The 17,361-nt window shown below is 44.7% G+C and overlaps 1 protein-coding gene across 1 annotated transcript in view; it reads left to right on the top strand.

Moving 5' to 3' along the window:
• LOC138961487 (FACT complex subunit SPT16-like) overlaps window positions 1–15,857 on the top strand; it is a 43,522-nt gene extending 27,665 nt beyond the window's left edge. Inside the window, exons 16-25 of the mRNA XM_070333142.1 lie at window positions 6,470–6,605; window positions 7,229–7,355; window positions 8,742–8,860; window positions 9,290–9,415; window positions 10,030–10,218; window positions 11,216–11,385; window positions 12,513–12,642; window positions 13,617–13,746; window positions 14,265–14,342; window positions 15,001–15,857. Of these exons, the coding sequence (XP_070189243.1) occupies window positions 6,470–6,605; window positions 7,229–7,355; window positions 8,742–8,860; window positions 9,290–9,415; window positions 10,030–10,218; window positions 11,216–11,385; window positions 12,513–12,642; window positions 13,617–13,746; window positions 14,265–14,342; window positions 15,001–15,350 (1,555 nt within the window). The 3' untranslated portion in view covers window positions 15,351–15,857. The remainder of the gene's footprint in view (window positions 1–6,469; window positions 6,606–7,228; window positions 7,356–8,741; window positions 8,861–9,289; window positions 9,416–10,029; window positions 10,219–11,215; window positions 11,386–12,512; window positions 12,643–13,616; window positions 13,747–14,264; window positions 14,343–15,000) is intronic.
• Window positions 15,858–17,361: the final 1,504 nt, after the last annotated feature.

Genomic DNA, 17,361 nt, shown 5'->3' on the forward strand with positions numbered 1-17,361 from the left:
CACCCTACCCTCTCCTGGCTGCTCATGGGGAAGCCCCCCCGTCTGCTCAGCCTTGGTTAGCCTCGGCTCAGGCAGGCGGCGGCCTCCCAGCTAATTCAAGAAGATCGCGGCTGCCTAGCAGGCCACATTCTCTTCTCTCCTCGTTTTCACTGCCCACAGCTCCACTTCCGGTGACTCCGGAACTGGCTCGCTTACGGCAGGACGGTTATAGCCGAGATAGGACTGCCGTGTGTACGGAACAGAGTCTACTCGGGCTGGAGGAGAGCGGGCGTTCTTCCCTCGAACTGACCTCTTTAGCGGAAACGCTCATCCGGTCTCTCACGAGAGCCATCGCTTCGTCCATCGAACCTTTTAGGTTCCGTGACGATGCCATTGAGGCTGACGCTGCCATGCTCTTGGCGGCCCTCGCGAAGGTCACTGACAGTCAGATGACTCTTGCTGCTCGGCTCTACTCTCAGGTTGTGTTTTGGAGGCGCGAGGCTTTTCTTAACGGCTCACGCCTGACGGATAAGGCCACCATAGACTCTTTGAGAGTCTCTCCCTTCTCAGAGGGTGCGTTGCTGGGATCACGCTCTTTGGATGCCCTCCGGCAGCAAACGGAGGAGGCTCGTGACCATCATGTGGTGCAACTGACGGAACTCGCTCTTAAGCAGCACGGTAACAAACCACGGAGTTCTGCACCAGCTGCAGGCAAGTCCTCGGGGCAGAAGTCGTCTCAGGCAGGTAGGGGTGGTTCACGTTCCCGCCCTTACCAGCGTAAACCTTCCTTTGGGAAGCGGGGGTCTGGGCGCAAGCCCAACCCCCAATGAGACCCCCCCGATCCAGTCACCCCCCCAGCCTCTACCCTTTTGGTAGCAGGCGGCCTCTCCCGGGCCCTTCCAGCTTGGCTGTCTCGGACAAGCAGCCTATGGATCATGGGGGTGATTCGATCGGGGTTCCGCCTTCCTTGGCAGGAAGGCAAGGCCCCTTTGTCCAGAGCGCCGGCCAACTTCCGGTTTCCGGCCAGCCCCGACGCTCGGGAGGCAATTCAGGCAGAAATCCTTCTCTTGCTGCAGAAGCAGGCTATAGAGGAGGTTCTCGACCACTCCTTGGGTTTTTACGGAAGAATCTTCGTTGTCCCCAAGGCTTCCGGGGGGTGGCGGCCAGTCTTGGACCTCTCTCCACTGAACCGCTTTTTGCGCAAAATTCGGTTCACCATGGAAACGCCGGCGACCGTCAGGGAGGCGCTTCGCCCGGGCGACTGGGTGACGTCCGTCGACCTGACGGACGCCTACTTCCACATCCTCATGCACGAGGCGGACCGGAAGTGGTTGCGTTTTCTGTGGGGGGACCGAATCTTCCAGTTTCGGGCCCTACCCTTCGGGCTGTCACTTGCTCCCTGGGCGTTCACCATGGTGGTGCGCCAGCTTTGTGCCCTTGTTCGGCAGCACGGGGTTCGGCTCAGGGCATACTTGGACGACTGGCTGATCCTTCATCAGCGGGAAGCGCTATGCCTTCAGCATACCCAGTTTGTCCTTGCCCAGGCTCAGGATCTCGGCTTCCAAGTCAACCACACCAAGTCCGAGTTGACTCCGTCGCAGACCTTTACTTACCTCGGCATGGTTTTCGATTCACGGGAGTGGACAGTTCGTCCCACTCAACGCCGGGTGGACAAACTGCAAGCTCTCCTGTCTTCCCTTTTAGGGCTTCAGTCAGCTCCAGCCCGGACGCTTGCGTCTGTACAGGGCCAGATGGAGTCCATGTCGTCCCTTATTCCGCTAGGCAGATCCCACAAGCGCCCGTTTCAGGCGGCTCTCAGTTCAGTCTGGAATCCGACTTCACAAGGCTGGGACGTTTTGGTTCCTCTCGGGGTCTGGTTTCAGCAGACCACGCTTCAGTGGATGAACACCCCTTGGCTTCTGCAGGGAGTGCCCATAGCGCTTCCTCCTCCCTCCACGCATCTCTTTTCGGACGCGTCTCAGAAGGGTTGGGGGGCTCATGTAGACACACACACGACGTCCGGTCGGTGGTCACAAGAGCAGCGGCTTTGGCACATCAATCGCCTCGAGCTCGAGGCGGTCTTTCTGGGGCTTCAGCATTTTCTCTCCGCCCTCCAGGGCACCCATGTGTTGATTCATACCGACAACACGACAGTCGCTGCCTACCTCAACAAACAGGGCGGTTCCCGATCTCAACTGTTGTCCAGCCGAGCATGCGAGATCCTTTCTTGGTGCGCTCGCCATCAGATTCTGGTCTCGGCTCGCTACCTGCCCGGCTGCCTGAACGTCCTGGCCGACGCCCTCAGCCGGTCCTCTCAGATCCTCCACACAGAGTGGACCATCACGCATCAGGCGCTCCTCCGCCTTTGGGCGCAGGTAGAGCGACCGATGGTCGACCTCTTCGCCACGAGGTTTTCGCGTCGCCTTCCGATCTTTGTTTCCCCGTTTCCGGACCCGGAAGCGTGGAAGATCGACGCGATGACGATAAGCTGGACAGGGCTAGTGGCTTACGCCTTCCCTCCCACTCCACTCATCGGAAGGGTCCTGCGAAAAGCCGACTTAGAGCGGCCTCGTCTTCTTCTCGTGGCACCGCGCTGGCCCAGTCAGCATTGGTTCCCGGACCTCCTGCGGCTCGCCAGCGGCCCGCCAATTCCGCTCAGCCTTCGGCGAGGGGAGCTTCTACAGCCCAGGACGGGCATTCTTCACGATCGCCCCGAGTTCCTGGATCTTCACGCCTGGCGACTGTTCGGCGATCACTGAAGCGCTCAGGCGCCTCAGACCTTACTCTGGACTTAGTCCAGAAGGCTCACAGGCGTTCCACCTCCTCCGTTTATTCGTCGCACTGGCTGGCTTGGACTCGATGGTGTGCGGCCAACAATGTTGTCCCGGTTGCCCCGCGATCAATGCAGGTCGCAAACCACTTGGCATGGCTCTCCGCTCAGGGACGCGCCGCGTCCACTTTGCGCGTTCGCCGCTCAGCCATCTCAGTTACTCTTAAGCAACTTGGTCGCTCCATCTCCCTCGGGGGAGTCATCGCGAGTGTGCTAAAGGGCGCGGCCCTCAGTTCTGCAACGGAGAGAACTTCTGTCCCGGCTTGGGACGTTCTGCTAGTACTCGAATTTCTCCGTTCTAGTGCTTTCGAACCTTTACAAGACGCTAGTCTTTCTGACCTTACGCGCAAAACTCTCATGCTCATACTGCTCGCTTCCGCGCGAAGGGGCAGCGAGATCCACGGCCTCTCAGGTTTAGACCGTGATATCACTTTTGAAAGAGACGGCTCGGTTTCACTGCGTTTCCGTCCCGATTTTCTCGCCAAAAATCAAAAACCGGACCAACTTTCACCGATCATTTCCATTCGGCCTCTTCGGGACATTTTAGCCCCCGGCGATCCGGATCTTTCTAACTGTCCGGTACGTGCGCTTAAGGCTTACTTGTTGCGTACCGCTCCGATTCGAGCATCAGCTCAGAAGTTGTTGTTTATTTCGATTAATACAGCCCGAAATAAAGACATTGCAAAAACCACGCTTACCAGATGGTCTTCCACACTTATAAGGCATGCCTATCAGTGGTGGCAGACACAAGGGGGGGGGCAGTCAGTCCTTCCTCTTCGATCACCTCGGACTCACGAGGCTCGAGCGTGGGCAACTTCCTTAGCTGTCCTCAAGTCTGGTAGGATGTCAGACGTCCTCAAAGCTGCATACTGGACGTCTCAAGATGTCTTCCTCAGCTACTACCTCCGGGACATTGCCAGCACTCACCCGGACGGTACCAACTGCCTCCCAGCCATGGTTGCCGCAGGCCAGATACTTCCAAGAGTTTAATGTGAGTATCCCACCGCCTTTATGTGCAATCTGCCATTTATGTGAGTTGAGGTAAGAATATGTGATTGAATCGAAAATTTCAAAACTAAATTTTCATTTAATTAATATACTTACTCAACTCACATCGTTTATACCCTCCCATCCATCCCCGCTAACATTATATGTGTTACAGGTGTGTGTTTCCGTGGGGGAATGAAGGCCGGTAGCAGGTCCGCGCATGTGCGGGTTACCGGTAGGGGAGGTGACTCCCGTCCTTGACTACGGATTGTTTTTCTTAGGGAGTTACTTCCCCCCTTACCAGGGTCGAGTACTACTTCAATATCTTAGCAATGAACTGAAGTTAATGCCATTTATGTGAGTTGAGTAAGTATATTAATTAAATGAAAATTTAGTTTTGAAATTTTCGATTACAGCAGAACAACTTGAACTCAAATTTCAAAGAAAATTTACTCATGGCGTAATGCTCGCTCCCCGCTGAGTGAAGCACATTTGACATTGTGGCGCAACCCGCAGTAAAATCTGATTGTCCTAACTCGATAGAAAGCATAACGACTTTTCTCCCGAATCATGTTTCCGCTCATATGAATGATTCGTCGCCTTGCATCGCTAAACTTGATCACGATCGTTGAGGTCTTCATACAGGCTCCTCTCTTTGCGTACTTTCGCTTCGCTATCCTTCTCACCATCTAGATAACACTGAGTCCTTATTATCCTTGACGACACACAGGATTTTCGTATTCCCGACTCCCAAGGAAGTCGCCGCGGATAGCCACTTCGCTCGATTAGCGATTACTTTATTAGCTCTCTACTCAAGAGTCGGCGCTTTTCTTTTTCTTTCGCGAATCTTCGTTTGTCAACAAGACAGTCGTCGTGACAAGATAGCGTGCAGAAGAAAACCGGATGTATCAGCGCGCGAGATTTCGTTTTTATATTTAGTCAAGTTTTGACTAAATATTTTAACATCGAGGGGGAATCGAAACGAGGGTCGTGGTGTATGTGCGTGCGTGTGTGTGTGCGTGCGTGTGTGTGTGTGTGTGTGTAGAGCGATTCAGACTAAACTACTGGACCGATCTTTATGAAATTTGACATGAGAGTTCCTGGGTATGAAATCCCCGAACGTTTTTTTCATTTTTTTGATAAATGTCTTTGATGACGTCATATCCGGCTTTTCGTGAAAGTTGAGGCGGCACTGTCACGCCCTCATTTTTCAACCAAATTGGTTCAAATTTTGGTCAAGTAATCTTCGACGAAGCCCGGGGTTCGGTATTGCATTTCAGCTTGGTGGCTTAAAAATTAATTAATGACTTTGGTCATTAAAAATCGGAAAATTGTAAAAAAAAATAAAAATTTATAAAGCGATCCAAATTTACGTTTATCTTATTCTCCATCATTTGCTGATTCCAAAAACATATAAATATGTTATATTCGGATTAAAAACAAGCTCTGAAAATTAAATATATAAAAATTATTATCAAAATTAAATTGTCCAAATCAATTTAAAAACACTTTCATCTTATTCCTTGTCGGTTCCTGATTCCAAAAACATATAGATATGATATGTTTGGATTAAAAACACGCTCAGAAAGTTAAAACAAAGAGAGGTACAGAAAAGCGTGCTATCCTTCTTAGCGCAACTACTACCCCGCTCTTCTTGTCAATTTCACTGCCTTTGCCATGAGCGGTGGACTGACGATGCTACGAGTATACGGTCTTGCTGAAAAATGGCATTGCGTTCACTTTCATTCAGTGAGTTCGACAGCTACTTGACTAAATATTGTATTTTCGCCTTACGCGACTTGTTTATTTATTTCTTCTCGCGATAGTTGGACTGAGAAGCGAGAGCCGCCATGTTGTGTTTTCGTCTGCTCGAAATATGCGCAAAAGTCGTAAATCATCCCAAAAAGCTCGGTCGTAAGTCGCGTTTTGGGTCATTATCCTTGACGATACACAGGATTTGCGTCTTCCCGACTCCTAAGGAAGTCGCCGCGGATTCTATCGTGCGCGAGATTTAGTGTTTTTTTTGTCTCGCGATAGTTCGAGGAGCAAGAGCCGCCATGTATTGTTTTCGTCTGCTCGACTACAAATGCGTGAAAGTCGTAATTCATCCCCAAAAGCTCGGTCGTAAGTCGTGTTTTGGGGTGAGTCGTTCACTGGGGGTTCATTATATAGTAGAATGCATCCGTGGTAGCAAAATCGGTCGTAAAAAGGGGGTGGTCGTAAACAGGGGGGTCGCTAAGGGGGAGTACTACTGTACTTGAGAAAAATCTTCAAAGCAAAGGACTATCGGTGATTTGTGTGAGATTTAGACTTGCACACAAAAAGATACCCATCTTCCCTATCATCTCATGGAATTATGTTTACTGCTGTGCGTAAGTGACGTCTGTTTTGCAGGGAGATTGAAACTTGTTGGAAAGGAACGTCGAACGCTGAAGAAGAAGAAGTTAGAAAGGAACAAACATTTAAAAACCGAAATTGCGAGCCTGAATCTCATCACGTTATTTACTGGATTGTTGCTCCACAACACAACTGTGACACTTTGCTAATGTTTCCTTTTAACAACGGATGTGACATTTTGCTGCAATAACTGTGTGGTTAACTGTTTCTCGTGATTCTTAGTGCATGAAAGACAAAAAATGCGAATGGAAAATACTTTTTTTTTTCCCCGTGCAGTACGTACCGCAGCTCCAACACCAAAGAACCTGGAGAGATCTCCGCCCCCTCCTCCAACCTCAACACTGCCTTCCGTCTCATCAAAGAAGTGCAGAAGAAATTCAAGACCAGAGAAGCCGAGGAGAGGGAGAAAGAGGTAAGGCACCCAAAAAAAAATAGGTCTGTTTACGGTAACATAGGCCCAAAAAATAGGGTCGGTATGTCGGGATTTTTTTTCTTTTTTTCTTTTTTTTTTCTTTTTTTCTTTTTTTTTTCTTTTCTCCAAAAAACCATATTTTTACGTTATTTTGCCAAAAAAAACAAAAGATTTTTTTTTTTTTTCTCCCCCAAATGCCAAAAAAAGTCTAGGGTCGCGCGAAAAAAATAGGGTCGGTCGGGTTACCGTAAACAGACCTATTTTTTTTTTTGGGCCTAAGCAGTTTTCCTTGCACTGTTTTTAATGCAAGTGAGCTTCATTTCCTTTGTGGGAGAATTTGTTGTTGGCCTTTTTATGATGCCCTGTTTCAACATTTGTGTTTGGTTCACACGAGTTGGCCCTTAGTTTTTGCCTCTCTCCAGATTCTTTTTCAACTGTTGCTGTTAAGTGGAGGTCCTCTGAATTGATGTTGAGTTTATAGCACCTTTGTTGTATAAACATCTGAACATGTGTTCATTAAATGTCATTCGCTTCGATTTTTTCTTGAAAAGATGAAACATAATGTTTTTACTTAAGAACAAATTCTGACACTGTGTGGTAAAGCTGTGCTATTTCTGTGACAGGGTATTGTGAAACAAGACACCCTGATTGTGAACCCCAACAGAGGTAACCCCAAGTTGAAAGATCTCTACATCCGACCCAACATTGTGTCGAAGCGTATCTCAGGCACACTGGAGGCCCACACAAACGGTAATCTTGTACATTCCAAACGATGCTGTTGGTATAGAATTGTAAAAGAAGCTTGAAGTCTATAATGTGCTCGAAGTAATTATTTCAAAATTAAATAGTGATCTCTGGAGCTTTAAAAATGCTGGATTGCTGGTTGTCATTTATTTAGTCAGTAAGCCTGGTTATTGCATTTTTTGTTGTTGAGTGTATTACAGTGGGAACCTCCCCCCACCATCTTTATGACCTTAAAATATGTAAAGAAATCAGGTCTTAAAAGGGAGGGAGTCTTAAAAGGGAGGTAAATTTACAGAGGCTATGAACAGAACATCTGACAGGGTTCGTACAGGTCATGGAAAACCTGGAAAGTCATGGAATTTGATTTTTAATTTTCCAGGCCTGGAAAGTCATGGAATTTCAATTGAAGTCATGGAAAGTCATGGAATTTAACAAAAATAAGAAAGAAAAAAAAATTAACCTTTAGCATGCCAGCGGCGATTTTTGTTGCCCAGCCATTACCCACACACACACACCCACACACACACACACCCCCCCCCCCCCCCTTGCCAGCCAGCAGCGATTTGCGTCGCCAGCACAAGGCTTGTTCGTATGACCAACTTTTCGTTCGTATTTGCATACGAGAATAATGGTATTTTTAACGGCACTTGAGCCAAAGCGAGGCTCACTTCCTTCCATTATCTCGTCATGTCATCTGCGCTGCATTTGAGTCGGTTTCGTCGAAGTTTTCTGCTTTTGTTTTTGCATCGATAAAGTACTTTAGCGCTTCGACAAGCAAGATGGAGGATGATGAGTTTGAAACTTTCTTTCGAGTTGTTTCTTGACAACAAAAAGTATGCGGAATTGGAACAAATTACCGAGGAAGATCTTCGCAATGAACTGTGTATCGCGGTGAAAAAAATGACAGTTTGTCAAGTCACAGTGACGGTTACGAAACGGAATTTACGAAAGTGCAGATGGATACAAACAGTGGCTGGTCCAGTTTAGTGAAATGACAGGACCAGCAAACATTACCGATAATCTGACTGCGTAGCAAATGCTTGACTTGCTTGTCGAAGAGACACTGCGTAGAAACTGACTCAAATTCAGTGCAAAGCAAGCCAGTGTCAAAACTGGCAGTGACAAGACGTAAAAAGTTTGCGTGTTCGGAAATGGCGACCTGTGGATTTAGTCATGGAAAATGTTATTGAGGCTCATGGAAAGTCATGGAAAAGTCATGGAATTTTGTTTCTAAAAACCAGTGGGGACCCTGATCTGAGACAGGAGGGTAGGGGGAAGTCTTAAATTGGGGGGGGGGGGGGGGGTCTTAAAAAGGGGATTCCACTGTAGTATGTTACGGTAAAATTCATCCGCGGATGTGCACCTTCTACTTATTGCTGTGTGATCAAACAGGTTTCAGGTTCACGTCTGTGCGTGGTGACAAGGTCGACATCCTGTACAACAACATCAAGCATGCCTTCTTCCAGCCGTGTGACGGGGAAATGATCATCCTTCTTCATTTCAACCTCAAGGTTCGTCTCAAGTACCAGTCCTTGTTGAATGTACAGTCCTCTGAAAGCTGCCAGAAAGAAACTTGATGACCGCCCCAATTCTCCTGTTCACTTTGTATTTGGGAAAGCCAAGTCAAATAGCACTGACATCCAGCGTGGAAGACGTTGGCACTGAAATGCATTGACCTGTTCCTGAAGGGCACTGATGTCATTTCACAAAAAGAATTTTCCTACCCACAAGTCCATCTGGTTTAAAAAATTTGGTGGCTTCTTTGATGTGATCACACCTCATACTCAGTTATTTATATATAAAGGGAAGCAACTGGTGGTAAGTAGGCTTCGACAGAGACAATGAGAAGCAAGGACTACTTGGTAGATGATTCACTTGTGTTGACACGCATTACATTCCCATACACTTCAGGTAGTTATTTGTTGTTTAATTTTGTGCAGAACGCCATCCTGTTTGGCAAGAAGAAACACATTGACGTACAGTTCTACACAGAGGTGGGAGAGATCACTACGGATCTGGGCAAGCACCAGCACATGCACGACCGCGACGACTTGCACGCTGAACAGGTTGGTACTACTTCTTTTTCTGCGTTTATGGGCTGACACTTCCACTAACACTCGTGTTGTTTTGCACGAGTGCATTTTTATGTGTTTGGCAGTTTTTACCCCGCCATTTAGGCAGCCATACTCACACGTACACATGTTTTTTTTGCACTAGTGGGTTTTTACGTGTATGACCGTTTTTACCCCGCCATTTAGGCAGCCATACACCGCTTTAGGGGGAAGGTGGGGTACACTGTGCAGTCCAAAAAAATGTTTGAATGTGTTTGAAGCATGCCTGAATACTTGGCTCTTGAAAATGTTCTTGGGGACGGAGTTCATATGATTCATAGAGAATCATATGATTCAGGTTCTATTGAACAATGTTATGTTTTTTGAGTTTTTTTTAAAAAAGATTGTTGCTGCTTAAAGCAGAATCAAATAAGAATTGAGCCCATGTGATGGTGAGAGTTTATTTCCCCGGTTATTTTGAGGGGTCTGTTAGAAATTCAAATTTTTCAGCTGTTTTGTGACTAAATACACACCGGGTTTAGGGAGTAGATTTTGTAATGAATAAGAAAAAAGCTCTAGCTACAAGTTGTGCCTTTACTAATTGAATTTTTTTTCTTGTTGTTGTTCAGGCAGAGCGTGAGTTGCGACAGAAACTGAAATCAGCCTTCAAGAGCTTCACTGATAAAGTGGAGAACATCACGAAGAACGAGGTGGAATTCGACACGCCCTTCCGTTCTCTTGGCTTCCACGGTGCCCCCTTCCGCTCCACCGTTCTGCTGCAGCCCACCAGCGGCTGTCTGGTCAACCTCAACGAGTGGGTCAGTATCTATGACCGGCCATTTAAAACAAAAATATAACCTCAACGAGTGGGTCAGTATCTATGACCGGCCATTTAAAACAAAAATATGTTTAGAATTACAGACCTGTTTACCCATACTATTTTGGAGTAATTTTTTACTATTTATTTAGGATTTTGGGGGGTTTGTGTTAGTAAATTTGGCGTTTGTTTCCACTGGGTTACTATTTTGGTCATCAGATTTTTTGACTGGACCATTACTCTTGTCAAGTTTTGGGGGTAAACAGGTCTAGAATTAAGTACTGCAGCATAGCCTCTGCGCTTGCTTCAAGGCGGTTTAGGTTGTCAGAATAATAGTTTAAGAACAGCAGAGATTTGAAGTTAAGTAGTAACAGACAGTTACACAGCAAACACAATACCATTAATTTTTTAGAGGAAAACTGTTTTAATACTTACATCAACGAAAGCATACCAAAATAAGTGTTGCCACAAACATGATTATTTATTTATTTATTTATTAAGGAGATTTCTATAGCGCATAACTAAAAGCACTATTAAGATTTGAAAAACATGCAGCTTTATTCTTGTTCGATATGAGTGTAATTGGTTGGTGTCATGTCAGGGATGGACACGGGTCAACTTTATGTGCAGACTCAGAGACGGTATCCATGTCCCACTCCCATGTCACCACCGTGGCACGTAAAAGGTCATTCTGCCATAAATGCATGTGGCTGATTTCACCTAAACACGTACACACCTGGGTAGCGCGACTCGTGTTGCTGCCAGCTTTCCACTGTGAGGAAGCGACCCAAACTTCTCAGCATTTGAATAATAAAGTACAGTTAATGAAATAAAATAAGATTGTGCAAAGTTCTTATCAATCATTTAGTGTGAAAAAATATTTTTCACCTCAAGTATTCCATCAGAAAAGCTGCTACAGTGGAGCTGCTTAAGAAATATCAGCATTGAGATAATCAAGTAAATGCAATGAAATGAAAATTAAATGTGTGACTGTGCAGCCTCCATTCGTGGTGTCACTGGAGGACACTCAGCTGGTGCACTTTGAGCGTGTGCAGTTCCAGCTGAAGAACTTTGACATGGTCTTCATCTTCAAGGACTACTCGCGCAAGGTGGCCATGATCAACTCCATCCCCATGACCATGCTGGACCATGTCAAGGAATGGCTCAAGTAGGTGTCCGCACTGATTCCTCTCCCAGAGCTACCCACTGCTACGTTTTAAGACAGATTGCTATGCTGTTACGCCAAGCTTAGATTTGCTAGAGTACTGGCTCAAGTAGGTGTCCGCACTGATTCCTCTCTAGAGCTGCCAACTGCTATGTTTTAAGACAGATTGTTACGCCAAGCTTAGATTTGCTAGAGTACTGGCTCAAGTAGGTGTCCTCACTGCTTCCTCTCCCAAAGCTGCAAACTGCTACGTTTTAAGAAAGATTGCTATGCTGTTACGCCAAGCTTAGATTTGCTAGAGTACTGGCTCAAGTAGGTGTCCGCACTGATTCCTCTCCCAGAGCTGCAAACTGCTACGTTTTAAGACAGATTGTTACGCCAAGCTTAGATTTGCTAGAGTACTGGCTCAAGTAGGTGTCCGCACTGCTTCCTCTCCCAGAGCTGCAAACTGCTACGTTTTAAGACAGATTGTTACGCCAAGCTTAAAACTGTGTTGCTCATACACATAATCACAAACATGCAACTGTTTGCTCTTTTTTGTGAGTTATTGTACTCATTATCTCGATCCTTGTAGCAGTCTGAATTTGTGACATAAAACATTGTCCACACTGTAAAGTGGCACTTCAGACGCTCTCTATTGGCTGTTCTGTTTCTTTTTTTGTTTTAAATAAACTTTTTTTAAATGGATACATTGTTGCGTGAAATAGCTGAAATGTGGATGTAAGCATAAATTTGAGACAATGCTGCACTAAAACATCATTTGCTACGCTGAAAATTCCCCAAAAGCTAAGCTTGATGTTTTATAAGGGTTGGCAGGTCTACTCTCTGTCAACTATTCTGCATGTCTTTATGCTGCAGGGATTTGGATTAGTACAAGGATGTTCTGCGTGAATATGCTTTTTCTGAAAATTTGCATGTCCAAATCATGGAAATGTCATAACTGTGAATATGCTTTTTTCTGCTAATTTGTATGTCCAAATTACGGAAATTTCTTAGCTTTGAATATGCTTTTTCTGCCAATTTGCATGTCCAAATTATGGAAATTTCTTAGCTTCATGGGGCTTTTAGTAATCTTTTTAATTTCTACCCACTGATGTCGATTGCATATATCAATTTTGTTGTTGTTTCAGCTCCTGTGACATCCGCTACACAGAGGGCGTTCAGAGTTTGAACTGGGCCAAAATCATGAAGACCATCACAGACGACCCTGAGGGCTTCTTCGACAACGGAGGATGGACTTTCCTCGAACCTGAGAGCGATGTGAGACCGCTTACTTCCTTTCTGTTTTGTTTACCTGTCTCTTTTCATCCTTTTTTTCCCCTTTCTTTTTTGTCATTCTTTTGTTTACTTTTGACACTATTGTTTTGTTAACACTTTTCTTGGGTAATTAATACAGGCAGATCTGAAAAATACAGTTGATATTTTATGTCAAAAACAATACTTTTTTATTATGTTCTTTATTTGATGATAAGACATTGTTATCATGTACTATCTTTCAGTCGATGATACTGATCTGTCACAGAACAACTCAGGTATCAGAGAAAAGGATTGATCTTTCAGCGTACTCCTGTGACGAAAAAATAAATGTTGAAATAGATTGAACAGCTTTGTGTAACAGACGATTTTTTTAAATGACTCTCAGGATTTTCAGCGGCCTTCAAGAGTAAGAACCCCTTAACCTCGGACTTACTCTTCCAGACTGCTTAAAATCCTGATATAGTCATATCCGGAAAACATCTTTTGAATGTTAAAAACTGAATTCAGTCAACAATTTCTTTTAACACTGCTTAAAATCCTGATATATATATATAAATTTATATCCGAAAAACATCTTTTGAATGTTAAAGGCATATGTACGCGCTCCCGTGTTTACAAAGTGTAGTTACGTTTGTCCATAATCGATGTCAAACGCACCATAAGACCATGTAATGACGATATGTCGCCATGCGCGGACCATATACATGCATTACAGCTTGTTCTAGCCTCTGAAAAAGTGGGGATGTCAACAAAGACGTGGAGTTATTTCCCTTGCGTCAACGTTCCCTCTGTTGGCAAATCTATAAATAGGACGATCTAGATCAAAATAAAAATTCAAATATCTCAATATCTTGCAGGGAACTTAATTTAGCATGTCTCCAGCTGTTGGTAAAGCAATTAGCGTGTATAGTCATCGAGTACATATGGCTTTAAAAACTGAATTCAGTCAATTTGTTTTGACACTGCTTGTGTTTCAGGCTGAAAACGCTGACGATGACGATGAAGAAGAAGACAGCTACGAGCCAACAGATGCCGAGTCTGATGGCAGCGAAAGTTCTGAGGAAGACAGTGAAGAATCAAACTGGGAAGATGAAGAAGACGAATCGGGTAAGTGTCATTTGGTTCAGGAGTCATTTGGTTCAGGAGTTATTTGGTTCAGGAGTCATTTGGTTCAGGAGTCATTTGGTTCAGGAGTCATTTGGATGGGAGGTAGGGGAAATCCAGCCTACATACGAAATGTCTGGGAACACCACCGCGCCGGAGGGGTTTTGCGGCCAGCGCAGCAAAGAGAAAGAGAAATGCGGAAGTTACTTTTTCATGGCTATTTGGTTTACTTTTCATCTGTTTTATGCGGATTTGATTTCATACGCCTGATCTGAGGAACAAAAACAAAATAGATGGAAAAAAGAACACAGATGGTCAACTGTAGGATTGTGAGCATTAAATTTGATCTCTATTTTGAGCATTTTATGAACTTACCCTGAAAGTGTGTACATACAAATGTAAAGCGGTACCTTGTTTAGTCCTGAATGTATGAAGTGAAAGGTTTTTTTTTTCCAGTTTCTTTCATTCAAAAATGTTAAACATCTTTGCTTAAAACGTTTGCTGTGTCTTGTTTTCCCCAGGATCAGATGAGGAGGATCTAGGATCAAGTGAAGAGAGTGGAAAAGACTGGGATGAACTGGAAGAGGAGGCCAGGAAAGGTAAGGCCAAAAACAAAAATAGGTCTGTTTACGGTAACATAGGCCAAAAAAATAGGGTCTGTAGGTCGGGATTTTTTTTTTTAATTTTTATTTTTTTCCCAAAAAAACCCATATTTTTACGTTATTTTGCAAAAAAAACCAAAAGTTTTTTTTTTCTTTTTCCCCAAATGCCCAAAAAAGTGTAGGGTCACGCGAAAAAAATAGGGTCGGTCGGGTTACCGTAAACAGACTTTTTTTGTTTTTTGGCCTAACACATTATTTCACTTTACACCATTATATGAGGTACATGAAACACGACATTTCTGGTATTTTGATGGTAAAAATATAAAGATATTGGAAAAAAAAATTGTAAACCAGTCAGACCTAGCGGTTGACATTTGGTTTTACAGGTTTTGTCCTTTATAATGTAATACAGCGATACCCGCGGGGGGGAAAGGACTCCCGTGGGACACAGTATTCCTACAGTGCAGGGGGCCTCTTCCAAAGAGTGGGGTGTTTTAAATTTGGGGGCTCCTGAAAGGGGGGGAAGAAGATCTGCTGTACTCTAGGTGTTTGTTCAAAGAAAATTATTTCTTTTTTCCCTCTTTTTCACAAATTTCTTCTTTAAAAAATAAAAAAAAAATAAAAATTTATTTTTCATTATTTTCCTCTTTTTTAGCGGACAAAGAGAAGGATGAGGACTTGATGATGGGTCGGCCACCGCCTCCACCAAGTCGCCACCACAGCTCTTCTGGTGGCCGCCATGGCCACGGCTCTTCTAGCAAGCACAGCTCTTCCAGCAAACATGGCTCTTCTAGCAAACATGGCTCTTCTAGCAAACATGGCTCTTCCAGCAAGCACAGCTCTTCTAGCAAGCACGGCTCTTCCAGCCAGCACGGCTCTTCTAGCAAGCATGGTTCTTCTAGCAGCAGCAAGCACGGCTCTTCTAGCGGACACAAGCGTAAGCACTCCCATTCTGACAAGGACAAGAGCTCGTCCAAGAGCCCAGCCAAGAAGAAACGGCGTTGAGGCGTAAAACCATTTTTACAGCATTTTGTGAAATGCTCACATGTATTCTTGTGAAGTAGACAAAAATAAATGGGTCGCAGACACAACGTTGTTAATATTGTCAAAAACATGAGGTAAGGAATCACTCACATGGTGGTATTCTGAAAAATGTTAATAATGATAAAATTATGTACTCTGTGTTGTAGAAACAATGTTTTCAATGTTGTTCAAGACAAATTGAGGAGACCTTGTGAATGGTTTGAGATTAGGTTGAGAGATCTGCACTGTTTTAAAGGGCAGAGGAGGCATGGTGTTTACCTTGAATCTGGTTACATGTGTACCCAGAAAGGTGGATTTGCTGAGGATGTTTGCGAGATATTGTGTGTGAATAGAGTTATACCGAAAATAATTCTGTCAGCTTTTTATGGGTTGTGAAATAGTAAATACGCTTGCGTTTTACTCGGACAAACATTGGAGGGGCCAATCACTACCGAGGGGTGTGTCGCAGACCTGTTTACCTTCCCGGATTGTCCTGAATTATTACGGATTTGGGATCTAAATTCCGGTATTACGGAAAATTCCGGAAATTCCGGTCGAGGGAACCTTTTTCGTGCGTGAAAATTTGAAGTCGAAATTGTGGTTGTCACCAGGACTGTGATTTCAAGGCTGACCGAAACAGCCTTGTCTGCGCATGTGCACAGCAAGGTATTTGTCGGATTCCGCGGTTTTGAGATCGACATTGGTCCGAAGGGTAATATAGGGCCGATCTCTGTGGGGACGAAATGCTAACCAAAAAAGCGAAAGTTGTACAGAAATATCGGCAAAACTGTTAAGTCAAGTGGCGGTGTCTGGTGAAGTTTAAGAAGAGCGAACCACATTCATTTTGGTGATCGACTTGAGAACAATGCAACAACAAAGCTAGTCAGTTAGAATACGAGTCACGTCGCGGCACGTGTCCCGAGGTTAGACGCAGCATTAGTTTTAACAAAATGCAGTACACAAATGAACATGGAAACAAACAAAAACACGAAATTATGTTTGGCAAAACATGAGCCTGCTTCGCATCGAGTTTATTTGACCTAGGTCTCTACTTCCACAGAATCTCTCCAGACCTGCGAACCGATCTCTCACCACGGTCAGTCGCGCCAGAGACATAGATGTAGGTCTATGGTCGCGCTCATCAGTGACTTGCGCTGTTGCCGAAAGTCTTTCCGAGTCTAAAACTGATCTCCATTAATATTTCTCCAATATAGCAAAGATCACAGTTCTTTGAATCGAAAAACTTACAACAAAATGTTTAAATGAAATAAACGAATCGGTCCTCTAAAATGAAAGGTAGCTTCTGCAGAAGTTTTAATGCAGGATGTCTGATGTGACAGAATGTAAGGTGGTTTTGTTCACGCATCTTGACTGTAAATAGTCCAAGGGCGGAGTAGGGGGGGTGGGGGAGGGGGGGATGTTACAGGGGTTCCGCCCCCCCCCCCCCTCCCCCTTGCTGTCAAAAAAGCAACAACAACAAAATAAATTCAGTCTGTGGAAAAAAACCACTAAAAACATTTTCTGTCTGTGAAATTGTTGTTGTTGTCGGGAGCAGATATCATGGAAAATAAATTGCCATTATTTAATACTAACTTTAAAAGAAATAATGAGTGGCTGCTGACACCATTACTGAAAATTCTTCAGCCAGACCCCCCCCTCCTCTAGCTCTCTTGCTCCGCCCCTGAATACTGTGTGTTTTTGTTTTTAGAGAAAGTAAAGTTGTCTTTGTTAACTTATATCAGGTGTCTTGTGTTGTGTGTTTGTGGTGTGTGTGATCGAGCTTCTGTGTGTGTAGTACAATACTGTTAAACATGGTTATCAATTTTGTACTTGTTTTGCATGGTAGCGCGCGAATTAACGTGTCGTTTAATCGTTTTCGAGCTGGTTTATGGTTGATAGAAAAAATTACTCAAAGATGCCTCAAATTACGGAAAAGTACCAGTTGCATTCCTGATTTTCATTTGGGGGGGTAAACAGGTCTGGTGTCGGAAAC

This window comes from Littorina saxatilis, linkage group LG1, assembly GCF_037325665.1.
Source record: "Littorina saxatilis isolate snail1 linkage group LG1, US_GU_Lsax_2.0, whole genome shotgun sequence".
NCBI lineage: Eukaryota > Metazoa > Mollusca > Gastropoda > Littorinimorpha > Littorinidae > Littorina > Littorina saxatilis.